Genomic DNA, 19,701 nt, shown 5'->3' on the forward strand with positions numbered 1-19,701 from the left:
CAAATCCATGCCAGCTTGTCACCGGTTCTCTGTGTTCCTGACTGCTCTTAATTCATTGTACTAAAATAGCGCTCTACATAAACATTGAGCTATGATGTAGGCAGTGTTGTTTCCCCACTTTCCTTTAGGAAAGTCTAACTTTGGGAGATTAAATTGCTGTAACAAGGTGCAAGGCACGAATCTAACTTGGGGAGAGGAGTGCCAATTGCAGGGCTCACTTGAGCAGCCAGTAATGTATCACAGACACCTCTGAGCCTCTTCTCCATTTTGAAAAAGGGGCAAAAGTCTTTTTCTCTAGGCTTGGTGGAGTGTTTTGGTGCCTCTGCTGCAGCAGCATGAAGTGAAGTAACTTTTTCTTTGTCACTTGTAATATCTGTGTTTCCTGAAGAGGTGTTGCACTATTTGGTTGTTGAAACCATTTGTGAACTTCTCCAAGGATGGTGGCTTCACCCAGCCTGGGCTTTGTCATCCTTCAGTTACTTTATGCAGTATTAGCCTGTCTTTATTAATGTGCTGTTGGACCGCTGTTTCCAGTGTGATCTTTACATTTACTCAGCAGAGGGATTTCATACATCTTTTATGTGCCTTGCCATTATTGCAAAAAGGCTTAAACTGTGATGCAGTGAAATTGTTCTGCATGCAAATTCATTAGAAATACATGTAACTGTACAGATCTACCTTTCCAAATGAGAATTTGGGAGAACAAGTGTGTATTTGTAGGTCCAGTACCACTGTATAACCATATAATCTTTAAAAGGAAAGAATTTTTTGATTCTTGTTCATCACCAATCTTCTTTTTCTCTGGTGTCTTACCACCCACTGCATTCTCAGTACAAAATTGCGATTTACCACTGCCTTCCTCCTCTTCTTGCCAGGCTTTATTCATCTTCAGTACTCTAAAAACTGTAAGCTTTGCAGAAAAACACGAAATACAACTGCAGATATTTTCTGACGGTGAATAACTGAACAAAAAGGAAGGTGACCAGTGGAAGAAAACTTAGTGCTGTCTTCTGAAATACTTTTATTTTTGCTTGAGGAGGGATAATATCTCAGCTACTCAAGTTTAAAATTAACTCAAAGTGATTTGAAGTCGAGAGTGGTTTATTCTGTTGTTCTTCTCCCACAGAAGTTGCGTTCTGCTTTAGGATCTGATCCAAACCCACAAAAGGAACCTTTCTGATGTCAGTAGGCTTTGGTCCTCTCTCCTAGTTAGTGTACAGCCTTCTTTCCTTTGTACTTACCTTGTAGTAGCAGGTACTTAGGCTTTTTGGGGTTAATGTGATGTTACAATATGAGATGGCCAAGGGGAGATGATTTTTAACCTCTGTCGTCTTGATTTGGATAAGACAATCTAACTTACCATACGGTAGAAATGTATCTTCCAGAGGTACGCAGCAGCAATGGTGCCTGTTGTGATGTGGTCCTGCCACAGCATTCTTGTGCTGGTGAGTTGTTCAGACTGGGTCTTTGTTTCTGCAACACAGAATAGTAAGAGGCAATTTTCCTTTCAGTGTTTGCATTTCCTGAGTGGCCAGAATAGTTTGAGTTTGACAACTTGGATACTGTAATAGTGGCAACTGTTGCCTAATACCATGCTTTTTCAACACTAGCCTGCAACGTCCTTGCCACTGTAGAGTGTTTTGTAGGGTATGTGGTTTGCAACACACAATGTTTCTACTGAAAAAGACAGAATTGGCTTTATTTGCTGCAGAGCCTGCATCAGCAGAATTGTCTTTTCTATTCTGGACTGGTTTTGTTGTGATGTGAGAGTCTGGATATACATACATTTTTTTTGTTGTTTTTTTTGGTTTTGTTTTTTTTTTTTAAGAAGTCTTTGGTTTATATCACTGTAACAGGTCCAGCAGATGAATCTTTTCTACATTGTTTCAGAAAAATGATTAAAAAAGAAAATCCTACCATTTACATCCAGACATTCTGGAGACTTTTATTTGCTAGCTAGCAGACTTCTGGAAGTCTGCAATTTTGGAGCTCCTTTAGAATATCTGACAGTCCTTGGATTCCCAGCAGTGGTGGTTACTGGTGTTGCAAGTCGGGTCCAAACATTCCCAATTCCTTCCTGTTTCTGGTGACACAGTCCTCTCTAGCTATCACTATAGTGAGCCAATATAAAGTGCAAGCTGCCAAATAAAAGTGCAAACCACTTCTGAGCTATCATACCTCTTGAATTTCATGACTTCCCTGTTTTTTAGTTAAATTCATTTGCAATAACCTAGTTCTGGTTTAGCCCTTCTGATGGTAGTTAACAGTGGCAGAGGGAATGAGGTGCAGATTGTGCCGGCTGCTCAGGAATAAGAATGGAACCCTAACTTGTACTTAAGAAATATCAGTAAAACAATAAAATAAAATCCTAAGAGCAGGCACTTTCTTATCTTCATAGCTGGGACTTGGATAAAGTTAGTAAGATGACATTTGAGAAGATGGTTTCAAAGTCATTCCTAACAGCAGAATAGCGCAGTCTGGTTGTGCCTGTTTTAACCCACTGGAAATCAGGGAAATGGATTGGGAAAACATTGAATAAATCAGCCAGGTAACAGAACAAAATTTAATTCCATTTAAGCTTTCTGTTGACCTCAGATGGCAGATGTAGGGGCACAGTTTCCAACTGGAATTTATAAAGCTGTGTTTGATGTGAAATGTGGTAAATGCTGTGTGTGCTGTGTAAAGGACTTTTTTTTTTTTTTTTTTACGGCTGGAATGCTTTTTCTTTGAATGGCATTTCCTTTACCCTCAAAATGACTGCATGGAAACTTGAGGTAAGATATACGCAAGTTCAAATACAGCACATCACAAGAATATGCTGATGGCACTTGGACAAGTTTCTATTAGTATTATCTTATTTAAAAGAACTTCTAATTGCTTTTGTGTTTAGAACAATAGATCTTATGAGACTTCCTGTAACGAGGGGTTAGGTGCAAGTAACTTCACTCTGAACTTTTTAGGGACTCATTCACTTTTCAGAGGAAAAAAAAGGATAGTGGATACACACATGGAAGATTTCAGAGCAAAATGACTGCAGAACATGGGTTTCCAGAAAAATACAGATTGTAGTGCTGATGGGGATAGTGATCAGTCTAGACATGCTAAAACTTCAAGGTTAGCAGGAAGACAAGATGCCTCTGGGAACAGGAAAGTGCATCTGGAAGATGATGAACCCTAACGATAGGCATTTGCTAGTGCTTGTTTTAGCCCTGTGATTTCTATGCAACTTTCTTTAATGTCAACTTTCAGTTATCCGAGTCTAGTATTTTAGTTCTTGTCCTTGGAAGCCTCTAACCTAAGCGATCTGGAATCTTTCAGCATCTTATTGAGTGATGATTTCACTGGTGTTTCTCAAATATTGAAAGACTGCTGAGAAGGTGCTCATTGCACTGCTGCTGGAGTGATGCAGAGGGAAGCTTGGGACTGTCCTCACGTGAATGCCAGTGCTTGCAAATTTTAAGGAGGGGTCTTTTGTTGCAGTTGATACCTCAGTTAGGATAACATCTTTAAGCCATGGAATAACATAAAAGAATATGGAGTAACTCTGTGGCTCCTGAGTAAGTTTACAGTTAACCATGTCAACTGAGTTTCAAGATTTTTCAAACCAGTTGTGGTCAATAATGTTCTTTTTTTATGTCAAATAGCTCTTGAATTTCAGAGGCTTATCCTCCAAGCCTGTTATCAATTTAAAAAATGGCATTCAAGATTTTGATTGCTAGTACTGTGTTTAAAAACGAGTGTGTGGGTGTGTGTGTATAAAACAGCATTATAGAGTATGACCCATTTCAGGTCTAAAAATTGGCAATACATAAGCAGTGTAGTTTGGAGCAAATTAGGAAGAAATACTTAAACAGTTTTGTGTTTACAGTTTCCTCATGAGACTATTTTTTCTACAAGGAAAGTCTCCTATCGTCTCTTGAATGACTTGGTTGCCAAATCTTTTGTAATGCTCTTCTCTGAACAATAGGCTGTGTCCCATTGCTATACCTGCACGCTACTGGTGCTGTTCACAGATCCTGTTTTCCATGTCATTCTTAATTGTGTAAAACATCAATGTTAACTTTGAAAGCATAGTTTTCATGTAAAAGAACGATTTACTTTATAATACAATTAACCAGTGAGTGCATGGGGCACCCTTCAGCTTGTGAAAGATGCTTCAGGTGGGGGTGACGCTGTGCAGGGTGCGAACACCTGCCTGCAACGCTTCCTCTGGGGTGGCTGGGCTGGTTAGCGGCACGTGCTGCTCGGTTTGGTAACACTGCTGTATCATCGGGAACCTGTCCAAGTTCCTGTTAAAGCACTGAACGTCTCAGTGATAGAAGATTACCAAGCAAAGCCTATTCTGGTAATAAAACATTCTAGAATAAGGGGCTGATAGCTCCAGTCTGCAGGATGCACTTAGGACAGTTAAATGTTATAAGGCCTAGTAAATTTTTATGTACCCAACTTTGTTGCTGCAAATATTAGCAGGATTCTAATTGAAGTTATTACTTGTTATGTATGTATAAAATGGAAATAAAGGACTGGCTGTGGGAGGCAGGTTTGTACAGTAGCAGGTCTGCTGGGGAGGTGCAGGCACGCTGTAATGTGACCAGTGGACTGTAATGGAAAGTGGAATTTTCCTCTCTGCCAGCCAGCACTGAAAGCTCTGCTATCCCCAGTAATTAAATAGTGGACTACAGACTGTTCATGTACCCGCGCTCTTAGCTAACTGTTGATCATTCCTCGTTTATTAGGCCACTGCTCATGCGTAACTCTATAGTTTAGTATTTCATAGGTGGCTGGGAATATGAGAGGAAAGAGGGGACAGCCCTTCAGTTTGCTTGGGATATGTTCTTAATGAAATCTTTTGTTTGTTTTCTTTTCAGACTTTGGCGTTAGTGCGTTTCTGGCCACTGGTGGTGACATTACCAGAAATAAAGTCAGGAAAACTTTTGTGGGCACACCTTGCTGGATGGCACCAGAAGTTATGGAACAGGTGAATTGTTTTTCTTAATGTCCTCTTTGCTGATCTGCACCTGGAGTTCCCTGTTGTCATCAATGGTTGTATTGACTTCAAATTAAGGTGATAAGAAAGCCTTACGGGATGCCAAATTAAAACCACAGGATTTTCTTTGATTTGCCTATTGTAACCAGGCTTGTACTGGAGCATATTAAGTGTTCAGGAGGCTTTTGCCCTGTTGCTTCTCTTCAGGCCTCTGCCTAAGATGAGACAGCTCAGCTGTTGCATAAAGAAGATTAACCTGCCCCTCCCTCTTGCGTAAATGTGAGGTAGAATATAAATAGTTTCACATGTGGTAAATATGCACATATACAGCTTGGTAACATGCTCTTCTGCACTTGCAAATGTGAGAATCTGGAGCAGCTAATCACAAGATGTCAGAGTGGGGAGTTGTTACGGTAAAATAATGTGCAGTTGACTTGATTCAGGTTTTTAGTTTTCTCTTGGCTTGTGAGTATCCAGGTTGTAAATGCTGAGAATTGCTTGCCTTTCCCCTTTCCTCCTCTGCTCTTTTGGCTAGCTAAGAGATTTACTTCTTGCCATGTGGAGGTATGTCACTTTTTGTCCTCCACTACTTCGAGACTAAACTAGAGAAGCTTGACTCTGTGACTTCTGGTGAAGGCCACCTGGAAACTTTGTTTAATGTAAAAATACCATCGCACACTTCTGATCAAGATCCACAAACAGAATTATGCCACAGTCCTGACAGTGATTGCAAATGCCCTGTCTATTGTATTGATGTCCAGTGCCATAAGCATTCTGAAAATTATCCCTAATCCTCTTAAAAACAGTTTGACAGAGGGCTGGGCTCAGGGTTTGAGTTTTGATAGGTGTGCCAAGCAGAAATACAACTAACTAGAAATGTTTTTACATTTTTTCCTTCAAAAAAATCTTTTTAGGAAAACCATGGGAAAATACTGTTTTATATTAGTAAACCCACCTTGTTTCTTTTATCTTTGCTGTTCACAATTAAATATTTTGAAGCTTAGGAGGAACTTGAATAAGACCCCTGCATACGTATATATCTCAAATGAAATGCAGCTAAACCAGTAGTAGAACTTCAATGCATTTTTTCCTATATCTAAAACTTCTTGAGGGATTGAGATAATTTTGAGATAGCTTAAATATACTATTGATGAAAGGCTTTTTTGATGTTTGGCCTTTTCAGTGGCTCCCTGTGGCGGCACTGAGGGGCTGGTGCATTGCAGCACTCCTGCAATGTCTTCAGAGTGCAAGTCTCACACCGTACATGACGTGCTCCCCAAGTCAGGAGCTGTCCTTGTGAACTTGCTTCTGAACTGCCTCACAGTCATGTTATTTTTGGAATTTTTGATGTTGATTTAAAAATAAATAAAAATAGAGTATTCAGTGTTTTGGAAACCAGATTAGAGTTGCCCCTTGCTTTTCTGCCCATTATGTCCCGTCCGGGTGCACAGGGCACAGCAGGCTGGTCAGGACCTAATAGTGCTTCTCCAGGCTCATCGTGGTTAGGGTTGCTGCAGTCTGCAGGACAACAGGGTAAAAAAGATCTTAAGAAAGGTGCTAAAAAGGAGAAGTGAAGGTTTTAGTGTCAAAGGGAGGATTCTTCATGCAACAGATGTATTTCTGAAGAAGGGAGGTTTTTTAGGGAGTCAGGTACTTCCGTGAAGGCTGTGCACATATAACTTGTTACAAATATTAGATGGTAAGGTGGTACTTTGGAAGTGCATGTGAAATCTCTCACTATCCATGTGTATCATCTTGCTGTCTCCCAGCAGGTGTCACTCTGAGCCGCTAAATCTAACCCTGGGAAAAGGATGAAGGGATTGCTGTAGATTAGCCTTCGATATGTAGATATTATTGACTTAATTCCATCTGGTTCGGCATCATTGAGTTCCTTTAGCATGTTAAAACATGATAGCCTGGCATTGTCTTTTAATGTATGTTCACTTGACAGATTTATGGCAAAAGTTGATGAGAAAAATAGATGCTGATATAAACTAATGGCAGGGTGGTGACTAATATGTATTGGACAGATGTCAAGATGAACTGCTGTAGACTGTTTTGAACTTCATAGCTTTAATTTGAAAGCAGAATTATATGATACAATTTAAAACCCACTAAACAGTTAAAATCCCAATGGGGAATGGGAAGTTGTACAAGTGTATAGATGTGCTGCAAGACTAACTGAAAGATAAAGCTAAGAAATACTCCCAAATTATTCTCAAAATCTAAAAATAGTGTGAGAGGGGGAAAAACTCCCCCACCCTTGCAGCTTATTTTTTCTTACACTGTGTCCTTTTAAATTGTGCTTTTTTAGTTAAATTTAGTTCATTTAATTTAGTTAAATGACTTAATCTGTTCATAATCGTGGCATCCATAAACTGAGGCACTTCAAGAAACCTTTCAGACCTTTACGGCTTATGAAAATGATGCTTACAAAGTTGAAGAAATTAGTGCAAGATATAAACTCCTGTTACTACAATAAATTTGAGTTCAATTATAGTATATGAAAAATGGTACAAGAGTGGTTTTTGTTTGTTTGCCAAAATTCAAGATCATCTTAAGGGTAGTTTGCGGAACATTTTTGGCTTCATCACAATGAGTGCCTTTCTAAAGCTTGTTAGGTTAGCTGAACACAATACCCCTATTAGCTTTGCTCTGGTTGAATATTCATTTTTCCATAGTCTAGTGAGAAGAGACACAAACCATTCTAAGCAGCCAAAATGCTTTGATTTTTGTAGCTGCTCTTGAAGTTAGTACATAATGTCTCTCCCCTGCAGCAGAGAAAGCAAGTGCCAAAATATTACCTAATAATAACAACGAGGAAGTTACTGCTTTGGCATATGAACTATTTTTTCCTGTGCATGAGGGGAAGTAAAGGCTATAAATTTTTCTGAACAAGCCTGTGTTTAATGTCAAGTGCAGAAGCTACTGTTAATTAGTGGAGGGAAATAATAGTCTGCAAACAGGAATGAGGGGCTTTTGACTGAGCTGGTATGTACTGAAGTTTCAGGATTAAGCATGTTTGCAGTCAAATTGATTAAGCGGTTGACTAAAAGTGTAGTGAGGTCTGTATGTCCCCAGGGGATAACAATCCATCTATTAACTATGAGAGCTTCATTATGCTCTAATGACTTTCTGTATCTTTGTGTAGAAGTCGGAGCCTGGTTTAACCCAGTGCCCCTTTATGTTCTACACATGGAGAGGTTTATGGCAGAGCAGTCCTAGCTGCACAGTCCATAACCATAATCTTCAGCAGGCTGACTTCTAAAACACCTCCTTGAAGGTATAAGGAGCTGGGGGGAGAGGAGGGGGAAGGTGTTCTTTCCATCTCTTTGACACTATAGTGCTGGTCTTTCCAAATTTGAGAGGAGAGGAAGGAAAGGGCGAAAGGTTGTGTAATAGGCTAAAGAAAGGGATTGTAGTATTGCATAGCAAGAGGCACATGCTAACATTCTTGAATATTTTTCAGGTCAGAGGATATGATTTCAAGGCAGACATCTGGAGTTTTGGGATCACTGCTATTGAACTGGCTACAGGGGCAGCTCCCTACCACAAATACCCACCGATGAAGGTGAGCAGGTCTCCAGATACTTGTGCAAGATAAAGGATCAGTGTGTTCTGTGGAAGTTTCCAAGAATTTGGCCAGCATGCTTTGTTGCAGAGTTTGTCCTCTCAACTTGCACTTGTGGATCACGATGTTCTTGGATTTGTCTGAAGGCACTTTTTAAAAATACGCCACTTAATCAGCATTGTCTGAAACTGCAGTTCTTATTTAGATTATGAGTCTCACCAGGGTCACCATTCTTGAGGGGAACGCTGTGTGTTTTAGTCCCGGAGCCTCTGAAGGCAGCAGATGTTTTTAGGACTAGAAATAGCGGTTCCAAACAAGTTATCTGGCATCCAGTAACACTGGGATGGTGAGCCATTCCTTCTCCTACACTGACAATCCTTCTTGATACCTCTCAGAAGCCCTGTTATCAGTTAATCCAAAAGAATCTTACTTTAATGCCAGCGCAGTTCTGTCAATTACTGAACCAGTGGAAAGTACCACATCAGTATGAAATGGCGCGGTATCAGCAACGCTAATATTTTATTGAAGCTGAGGTGGAGGAAGTGTTCTTGTATAGACACTGATACTTCAAAAATCTTTTTTGAATATATTGAACTGTACATCCCCTTATAGTTTTGCTAACTTTCCCTACTGCCTGACTCTTGAACCAGGAGCTACTTTCCAACATGCTGCTCTTTCAGGGAGTCTACATCTTAAGAGTTGACCCCATCAGTTGAGGTCTGAAGCATCCTGTCTTACAGAGCTTTGAAATCTTCTTTCTTAGCCCCTTTGTGAGATCTGATGGGGTTCTGTCTCAGTCACAAAACTTTGAGCCCCTTTGGCACACCCTCCTGAAGGCTGCTTTGCTTCTGCTTCTGGGTTTCATGCTCCCTCGGGTCGAGGAGGGGGTGGAGAGCCCTTTTAGTAATCTCATAGTTTATGATTAGACTAGTTACCTGAGATACAGGCCTGTGGGTGCTAGGTCCCTCAATTTTAGGGATACTATGGGGCAAGCTTTCCTTCTCCGAGTCTTTTAACTGTTGGAGTGCTATGCAAGTTGGGTGTCACCTCTTTAGGACCTGGGTGCATCCCCTCCCACTCTGCAATTACAATAACATTCTGGAATCCAGTAGCTCCTAACACATTAGAACAAGCACATCCATGTGATGCTTTAAATGCCAGGACTTCTGGACTGGTTTAACTCTTGTGGAACAGAATTAATATTAAGATTTTTGTCACCTCTGTGCAGGGACTGTTGCTTAGCTGAGTGATTTAGAAATGCCATTAAAGTTCATACCATATCAGTGATTGTAGCAGAGCAGCAAGGAGTTCAGGAAAATGTTTTGCTGCTTTAGCTGTGCTGTTTTCATGGATACTTCCTTCTGTGCTGTAATTATTGGTAGCATTTTGCAGCAGCTTCTGTAAGCTGTACTTCTGTTTATTGTGTTTTGAATGCGTGGGTTGTAGCTTTCAGTGCAAAGATCACCTATTTAGTATCATGTGTTGTTGTATAGTAGATGGAATTATGCGTTTCCAGTTTTGAGGTGTGAGTTCCAGTTGTGCAGCCTGCAAGAGGACTTCTGCCTTTTATTTATTGAATGTAATTGTATTTCATTGCAGATTAATTTTATTAAACAGCAAAATGACCCATGCATTAAGTGGCCCTCCAAGGAGAGTGGAGGAAAAAAGCATGGAATTTTGTCATGGACTGTATAATTTCAGCTAGATTGATGGGCTCTTGCTGCCCTAAGCAATATAGCTGTTGAAAGCTATTTAAATGTGCAATGTGCTGCTTCCTTTTCTAAAAATAGATATTCATCTGTATGTAGGTGACAAGTGAAAATGGAAATGAGTAATTTTCTCCTTTTCCTTCAGAATATCTGAGTGATGTGAAGGAAATAATCAGTTTGGCTTGATAGGTGCTTGTGTGAGAAATGTCTTCACCTGCTCTTGGATTGGTACATGGAAGTGAACCTTCACATATTTTTTTTTTTGTTGCCTTTCTTTTACATTAATTTGATTTCTAGCTAAGAAATATCTGCAGGGAGATCTAAACAGAGCCTTTGAATCAAATGCCTCGCAGAACTGCTCATCTCAAATGAGGAAGGCTGGTAGAAGTTCTGCTGTGCTTATACCTTTAATCACACCAAGCATGCCTGAAAGCACATCCCAGCCTTGTGTTTGTGCTGCACTGTGGGCCAGGAGATATGATTGAAAACAATAGCATAAATGATTGGGTATAAATTAGCCTGGCTTCTCAAGGAAAGGAGGCGGAGGTAACTCTCTGTACCCTGTTGTATGGGTCTTGAACCTCTCGGCTGACAGTCAGAATTTGCAGAGGTGTAAAGGTTTTGAAAATTCTTTCTACAAAGTTAGTGAATGTGGGAAATGGAGAGAAGAGGAGAGACCCTATAATCACTTTGAGGAAAAGGTAGGTGAGTTTTTGCTCTCTGATGAATGTGAGGAGACTACCTAAATTGTAAAAAAACTTTACTCTGAGCTCTGGCTACTGTTAGAGAGCTGTTGTGATGAAACGGTCCTTGTTGACTCAGATGCTTGATGAAAATGCTTGTCCAAAATACAGTGTTCCCAAGATCTGTTTCTAACAAAGGCCAAGAAAAATCTCATTGCCAATAGACATAATTCTTTCAGGTTTTAATGCTGACGCTACAAAATGATCCTCCATCTTTGGAAACCGGTGTGCAAGATAAGGAGATGCTGAAGAAGTATGGGAAATCATTTAGGAAGATGATTTCATCGTGCCTACAAAAGGACCCTGAGAAAAGGTAAGATCAGGTAGCACCCCCAACACAACAAACCTGAAACAAAACCACAAAACTCACTGTATTCCTTATTTTTTTTTTTAAAGCTGGTACACTGTCTTACCCTCCAGTGTTTCAGTCACAAAGGACACAGCAATCTTGCTGTGTGTCAGCAAATTCTCTTGGCTGTCCTTAATTTTGTGGATAAATGTCTGGCGTTGTGCCTGGCCCTGGGGCACACGTCTTCCATTTGGGTTAATGAGAGTGCATCCCAGTCCACTGTGTGTGTAGTGTCATTCTCCCCCCCTGCCACCTCCAGCAGGTGACAGCAGTTCAAGCTTTGTACCCAGGCAAAACTGTTCTGTGTTTATAAATTGGAAATCACATGTTGGGCAATATGTGTTGACTTGTGAAGCTTCATAAATAGACTTTTTAACGTTTTGCCAGTGCAAAGAAGGCTTTCAGTGTAGTTTTGACTTGCTTAATTGTAAGTAATATTTGGCTGGGGGTGTGTGGAAAAATTCAGGAAAACGACTGGTAAACTTTACCAACACGTTTTCGTCAATACAGGTTGTTTAGAGTGACCTGATGACACTTTCAGTCTTCCTTGTGACAGTAGCTTAAATACTCAGTGGTGTTAGAGATACTACCAAGGAAGGGGGTGATGAATATGTTGTGGTTCCTAGGATAGCATGTTATGTCATTGCTCAAAGCTGCACGAGGGTCCAGCTGTCGATGGCACTGTTTAAAACCCACAGCCCGTCACATAGGATGGCTCAGACCTGTATCTGTGGAGGACAGTCATAGTATTTGCCAGTTTGTGAAACTGAAGGAATGTTCATCATGTGTTAAAATTAATGTTCCTTATAAGACAAAGGTAAAGAGAGACACCTTCCCACAGATCAGTTTTTGTAGCTGTTAGTTTTCTTTTTTTCCTCAGTAAGCAAACTAAGCAAACTACTTCTGGAAAGTCCCTTCATAAAATAATAATAAAGACATTTTTCAGTTCCCTTTTGTGACAGATCCAGGAACAAAGGCTTCTCACGCTTTGTGAGATGGGATCTCTCTCTTCTAACAAGCTCTACACTTGAAATGCTTAATGAATCCAGTGGAGTGCTTGATAAATGCTGATAGCAGGGTTTTTTTTCCCAGCAGGATGTTTTTCATCGGTTCTAAAGCGTATCCTGTCCCTGCAGGTTAGAATGTGTGCTGATCAGAATTAAACATAATAGCTTTGAATCGTGGCATACGCCTGCTTTCTTCTCAAGCACCACTAACAGGCTTTGTCATCATCCCGACTATGGGAGCAGGAGGTCAGCTGATAAAGAGCAACTAGCAGAATCTGATATGCTCATGCATATTGTGTGGGTTTGCAAAGAGGAGAATTTAGTGCGATTGCTTTTTAATTATTTTTGGGGCTCCCTTGCTATAAGGTAGATGATTTTTGTTAGAACAGTCTGAGGTGAAATAAACCCTGTGATGAATGGCCTTTGCAAGGCAATAATTAAACTCTATTACTATTTAAGCACAGTTTACAGTGTGAGAAATGCTGTAAGCTGGTACTTTCTCATGTTGATCTGAGTTGTCAGAAAGTTCCTTCTAAACTGACCAAGGGATGTCTTTTCCCCCTCCCCCCCCCGTATTTATCCTAAAGCCATACTTAAAGGGGAAAAATAGTTTGTACTTGATCATTTTTATTAGACAAAGATTGATCATCCTGCCTGTGCTTAATAGAACTAATTACGCACATATAATCAGGTATCTCTGAAATAACGCTGTTACTTGGACATGGTGAGTACTGCACTCCTGCTGCAGGTGATGATCCTTCATTTCACTTTTGAGCAAATTATTGTGTGATCTATCAAACTAACTATCTCTGAGACTCAAGTTCCGTATCAAAATGGGAGCAACTTCTCCCCCCACCCCCTGCCTCCCAGTTATTCACTGCTTTTGAACAGAATAAACTTTGATCAGGATACACTGAGTGTTTAAAAGACTTCTGGTGTAAAATTTATTAGGAATACATTGACTGATTTTTGGGGGAATTGTGCAGGAGAAGCTGATGCACTTACGAGATGCCATGTTACAACAAGCAGCAGCAACCTGGATGACTGTTGTGTTGAAAAGGAGCATTTGTAATTCTTTTCTACATCTGTTTTTATTGACAGACCGACGGCAGCAGAACTCTTAAGACACAAATTTTTCACAAAAGCAAAGGTAAGAAAACACTTCCTAAACTTTGTGCAGAAGCTGTGGAGAGGCCTTTTCCGGAAGTATGATAGGTGTTGTAACAGCTTTATTGGCAGTTGTGGGCTGTTTCACTTAAGGCCAGCATAGCTGAGTTGAACGGGTCATTGTGAACGAACAGACTGAAACTCCTTTCCTGTACCTCCTTGTGTATGCTGCTATTAAGACAAATTATCTAGAAATTCTTGAGCATTTAAATGTCTTTCAGTGGCTTTTGGTTTTTTTTTTTTCTTCGCTTGTAATGGTGCCATTGTGGCTGCCTGTCCAACTGTAAAGGTCTCTGTAGCAGTAAATGTAACATATATTTTAGTGTAAACTCTGTAATGAGTCTGTATGCAAAGCAGTGAATGAGGCCCACTGTGCAGAGGGTTACCTAAAACTATTTCACCCTGTGTTGCATTCTGGACAATGAAGATCCTGTGATGAAAAATAGTAGGAGACTCCCATTTCTAGCCTTGAACTTTCTAGAATTTCTAGGAAGTGAACTGCCAGTGAGTGTTTATGTAATTACTGCCTGGAGATTAGTGCATATGCAATGTGCAAGGTCTTACTGTGGGAGACAGACAGAAATAATACAAGGGAGAATTTTATTTCCATGGGAATGAGGAAATGTTTCCTGTTTGTTTATTTTTTTATGGTACATTTGTGATCAAAATACTGGGTTTTATAGCAGAACAGAGATTAAACTGTTGAAAAGATACCTGATACCTAGGATAGCGCAACACCATGGCCAATTAATCAAAGTAGTTTTCAGCTCTTGGGTTAAGGTGCTTAAATGGAAGTGGCCACATCTAGGTATCTGCACAGGAGCTGAATGTCCTGTTAAAGTTGATAGAAATCTTAATAAGTGCAACCAAGGGAGTCTAGAGTGATCCAGTTTATGAAATGTAGGAGTTTGCTTTAGGGCAAGTTTAATTGACGTCCAGGCTCTTGACAGTATTAACTAGGTTTTCATTGTCCATGATGGGATTTTAGGTAACTGAACGGTGTGCATCTGTGCATACTTGGATACACACTTGGTGTCCAAAGTAACAAGATGGTTTACACATTGCTGACCTTTCTCTGTTTGGTTTTGCAAGTTCCAGTTCATGTTACCTACTTCATTGTGTGTAAAATCTTTCATGCTTTCATTAAGCTGCTTCAGAGTAACATATTAGCATATGTGGTGATAGAAAGTTAACATTACTGTAGATGAGGCAATACTTAAACCAGCAGCCGAAGCGAAAATGTGTGTCAGTTAACACTCAGTGTTAAATGACTTTCATACATTAGCCACTGCCAAACTGACAGCTGTAACTTGAGGATGGAAGAATCCAACTTCTGTACTTCTGTATTGAACTATATATTTAAATAGAGTATGTTACGTAAAAGTATGTTTTGATAATGCTGCGAGCCACTTACCAGGAGCTGACAGTGTATGTCTTGAGGCTGTCCATCCTGCATGCAAGAAACCATCATGGGGGAGTTCTGGGAGCAGTTTGTGGGCAGAGATGGCAGGGCTATCCAACCTCACCTGTGTGAAATACCCAGCCAGATCCCATGCTCTTGCTGGGGTGCTTGCCTGGCATGCATCCCCTGCAACCAGCAGTTTGGCTCTGCAGCCAGTGGTTGGAAAATTGTACGCTCAGGAGCCCACATGTTAGCCGGTCCAGAGCTTGCTGAAGAGGAGATTTAATACAGTAAAGCATCACAGCAGATTCCCAATACGTAATCTCTTGGGATCACTGTATTTACTTCCTCTCTGAACATCGTGTGCTGTATGTTTTTTCAGCTGCTTGAAATCCTGCTGCCCCAATTCCTTGGTCTTGTTACTCCAGCACAGAGGGGTTCCTGTGTCCTGGCCTGCCTCACATCTGAGGTTTGCCTTTGACTGTAGGACAGGCATAAATTTAGATGTAAGATAAAGCAAAGGAGCTAGATCCAGGTGGCATAATGTCTGCGAATGGAAGAATGCCAAATGTCTCAGCAGTGTACCAGATGCTGAAGTACATTCTTCAATAAATCTGGTAGAATTTTAGTTGTTAGTTCCACATCACTTTGCATGCGGAAGGTGGCACTAGTTAACTGAAAAGGTATTTAGGATGAAGCATCATATACTCCAAATATGTCCATGATGAAGCATCATATACATCCAAAGGAAGAAAGTGGTTAATATCTTTGGGAGAGTGGGGATGAACATTTAAAACACTTTCTGTTAGAAATAGCGTAACAGTTTCTTATCAGAGACACTGAAGGAATCAAAGGGCATTTTCAGCAATGCAAATGTTTGGTGTTGGTTTTTTGTGCAGAATAAAGAGTTTCTACAAGAGAAGATGTTGCAGAGAGCACCAACAATCACTGAAAGATCCAAAAAGGTACTGAAAACCTCCTGTGTTCTTGCGGTTAGTTGTACTAGTTTGTTATGCTTGTGTTCACATTTTTAACGATAATTACTGTGGTACGGCATTTTCTAGATAGAACTAGACATTTCAATAAAGTGTTCGTGTATGCCGGCAGGTGGTGCGACCTGAAGATGCTCTTGTGCTCTGTCTCCTAAAAAAGATAACTATAGAATTTGTCTGCTTGACTTACAAGTTTTCTCTCTTTGTGCTGAGTAGGTCCGGAGAGTCCCAGGTTCCAGTGGACGTCTTCATAAGACTGAAGATGGTGGCTGGGAGTGGAGTGACGATGAACTAGATGAAGAAAGTGAGGAAGGCAGAGCAGCAATTTCACAGCTCAGGGTGGGTCCTCAAATTCCAGTAGCTCTGTCTCTGTTTTGTTTTCTAACTGTGATACATTAAATATCCCTGGGAAGCCTGTGGCCTTATTTTAAGTATGATACACAGTAAGTTGTTATCCCTCCCCTCAAGTTCATAGACAAACCAGAGAGAAAGCAGGCTGAAGGTTGACGGAATTGTATTGATCTGGGTTTCTTTCTGTCATCGTTCTGGGGCTCAACTGGTCTCATTCAGGGATGCTGAACCAAATTAGGAACACGAATTCAGACAGTCTGCTTCCAGCTCAGCATACTAATTCACTTGAGCTACGATATTCTCTTTGCTTTTAAGGGTGCTGACTGTTTGAGATGTTCTTATGGAAGTGTCAGGAGAGGTTTTGTCCTGCTGGCCTCTCCAGGATGGAGCTGAAATCAATAGGGCCTGTCCTTATGGCTGATACCCGAAACACTCAGGGACTAGTTCTGTCCCCTTGGTTATACTGACATCAGTTAGTCCTAGTAGATGATGCTATGGCATTGGCATCCCTGTGATTGGTCTAGCACTTGAAAATGCTCCAAAAAACACCACCTCCCTCTCTCCACAAAAACTCCCAAGCCCAGACAAACTCCCAGTAGCACAGGAAATGCATAATAGAAGACTAAAAGATTACTGGGGAAAGACAGTCCAGAAATTTATTGTAATTGGCAGCGTGGATTTTGACTGTAATGGCTTGCCTATTTCCCTTTTTTTACAGCTTGATTAAAATGCATAGTTCACTTAATTCTGTAATTCAGTTGGTGAGACAGTAAAGGATTTTTAGGGGAAGTTTTTCAATTTGAAAAGGGGGGGGGAAAGCAGTATTGGTTTGAAGCATTTATCCCTTTACAACTTAACTTTTCACATTTCTCTTTCATTGGTCTTCCTTCTACTGATGTTCTGTATGGACCCTTAAATATTGAAAGTGAGATTTTTGCATCCTTTGAAATGCTTGGGTTTTTAAAGGCCACTATTGATCCAGTAATTCCATACTTCATGGCAACAGCTATTGTGACTTTTTAAAGACCTGATTGTACCCAGCTTTGTATTGCACAGTCAAGGAGGATCACTTGGTACCAAGTGGCTACTACTGAAATTCCTGATGCTTTATGAGCAGGAATCTTCTAAATTCCTTTTGTAGCTTAAAATGTGATCAAATTTTAGGAAGCAATATTGTAGAAAAACCTTAACTCTGTTTCAGAGATTACTTAGAACTTGTTCTGTCTTGTCTTAAGCTCAGGGTACTATGACTTAATGCTGTTTACTGTGTTTTGAACAGTACTGACTTGTTTCTTTCCTCTTAATGCAGAAAAAAAGCAGATTGACACGCATGTTTACAAGCTCCTTTTCAAGCCATGTTGGTTTTTTTCTTCAAACTTTGGCACATTTCCTTGTAGTGCTCTCTGTTCTGATTGCTCTAATTTGGGTTGTGCTTGACCTTTACTTCTAGGTCTCCCCTTCAAGAAACCTTTAAGATGGACGTTGGAGCAGTAGGTCTCAGTTCAGTTACCTAAATGCAGATGTATACTGCCATTTTGGAAGCACCAGTATAGATAAACCACAGACCTCTGGGAGACCTGTACCTTTCTGGAGGTCAGGAAGGGCACCATGGCACCTTAGACCTCACTACATGTCTGCCTGGGTACTTGAATCCTGCCCTCGGTGTCTTTTCTTTGCACACCTTTGGAGTCGCTTTCTCCTACCTGAAGATGAAGGGATAGGGATGCCTGTGCATCTCTGGCATTTGATCCTTTTTCAAGCAGTCTTATGACTTGTATCCAGACTGCCAGTGTTTGGCACAGATACGATGGTGTTATTGAGGACTAGTGTTTATCATGTGGTTTTGGCCATATTTCAAACACAGGGTATAAATTCCTCCTGTCTGTAATCGCTCTGCAGTTTTAACTAAGCTGTAGGATAGAATAACTTGTGTTAACTAGGTGTCACCTTTTATTCCTGCCCATTGCACTCGGGGTGGAATAAATGATCTTTAAAGGTCCTTTCCAACCCAGACTATTCTGTGATACCGTCTGTAGCTGCGTTTCGTTGCTGTCAGCCTTAAAGTAAAAGGATACCTCGCAGATTGACTTGATTTGCTAAAATACTTAAGTATTAACATGCACAAAAGCATCTACATAAAGGAAAAGTGTTTGTACTTTTTGCTTGTCTCCACTTTGCAGGAAAAAAAATAGGGTGAATTTAATGTGTACAAATATGTATTTTACAAGTCTCTTGCTAGGACTGCACCTGAAAGCAGTCAAATATTTGTTATAAACAGAGCCAGAAATATCTGCTCAATTCATTGAATGTAACGTTGACCTGCAAGTCACTGTCTTTTGGATATAAAGATTTACTGAGCTTCTTTCTTCTCTGCATTTACAACCTTGAATTCAAACTAAAGCAATTGTGCCATGTGGGCTCTTAAATCATTCACCTTCTGTTACTCAATAAATCTGTGCAGTGGCATGCCATGTGGTCACATTTCACTGGTTGCTCACATCACCTCTGATTACGCAAGCAAAAATAAGTTAGAACTAATACATTTCAGCACATCCCTAAAGTCATCCTATTTGTGCCTTAATTAGGTAAATGTCTTTTATGATTAGTCCCGTTTCCTTTCCGTCTGTTCATATTTTTCCTTAGTTTACTTCTGTTCGTCATTTATCAGGGTTAGTTGTTAGCTGTGGGGCAGGGCTACTGTTTCTGTACTTGTCTGTGCAGTGTCTAACACACTGTGATCTTTCAGACAAGTTCCTTTTTGAGTTATTCCTTGAGGCATCTGGGTACTCTTGTATATGAGTTTTGTGCCTGAAGGAACAGTGCTGCAGATGTGGAGCATGGCTGTTTATCTCTGGGAGCAATGCCACGTTTTTAATCTTGCCTGCTAACTGTCAAGTGAAGGCTCAGCATATTGAGATGAATTTCAGGCTTTACCTTCCCAGCTGCATGGCTTTTTTCCTGGCAGCCTGCACATAGTCATTGGGAAGGAGCTGTTCCCTCTCCTCCTGTCCAGAGGGCTTTTTGCAAGTTGCTGTTCTGAGAATAAGACTTTCTAACCTTTTCCTGTGTTCATATGTTACAAATTGCTCTGATTGGCATTTGTTAAGGTAGTGGCATTGGTTAGTGCATGAACTGGCACAAGATACGGTGGCATGATGAGATGTTCTTCTGTTGAACCTGTTCTGTCCTAATCACAACCTGTCTTTTAGACTGTTAATGTGGAGAAGGAACATCTATTTTGTTAATTCCAGCATGGACTGAGCCGTCCCACCTGTCTTGTCTCCACGTGGTAATGGGACAAGTCAAAGCTGCAGGCTATCTTAAATGCAGGGCTTTCCAGGAGTACTTGGCAGTCTCATCCTGCTGACGTGAAATAGCGAACACAGTTGCCTTTGTTTTACTGATAAGCAAAGATCGGTTGCG

The 19,701-nt window shown here is 40.6% G+C and overlaps 1 protein-coding gene across 1 annotated transcript in view; it reads left to right on the top strand.

Moving 5' to 3' along the window:
* The window catches only part of OXSR1 (oxidative stress responsive kinase 1), a 94,608-nt gene that overhangs the window by 64,276 nt on the left and 10,631 nt on the right, over window positions 1-19,701 (top strand). Inside the window, exons 6-11 of the mRNA XM_080383011.1 lie at window positions 4,869-4,978; window positions 8,457-8,558; window positions 11,190-11,323; window positions 13,468-13,516; window positions 15,835-15,900; window positions 16,144-16,266. Of these exons, the coding sequence (XP_080239137.1) occupies window positions 4,869-4,978; window positions 8,457-8,558; window positions 11,190-11,323; window positions 13,468-13,516; window positions 15,835-15,900; window positions 16,144-16,266 (584 nt within the window). The remainder of the gene's footprint in view (window positions 1-4,868; window positions 4,979-8,456; window positions 8,559-11,189; window positions 11,324-13,467; window positions 13,517-15,834; window positions 15,901-16,143; window positions 16,267-19,701) is intronic.

This window comes from Falco punctatus (genome assembly GCF_963210335.1).
Source record: "Falco punctatus genome assembly, chromosome: 4".
NCBI lineage: Eukaryota > Metazoa > Chordata > Aves > Falconiformes > Falconidae > Falco > Falco punctatus.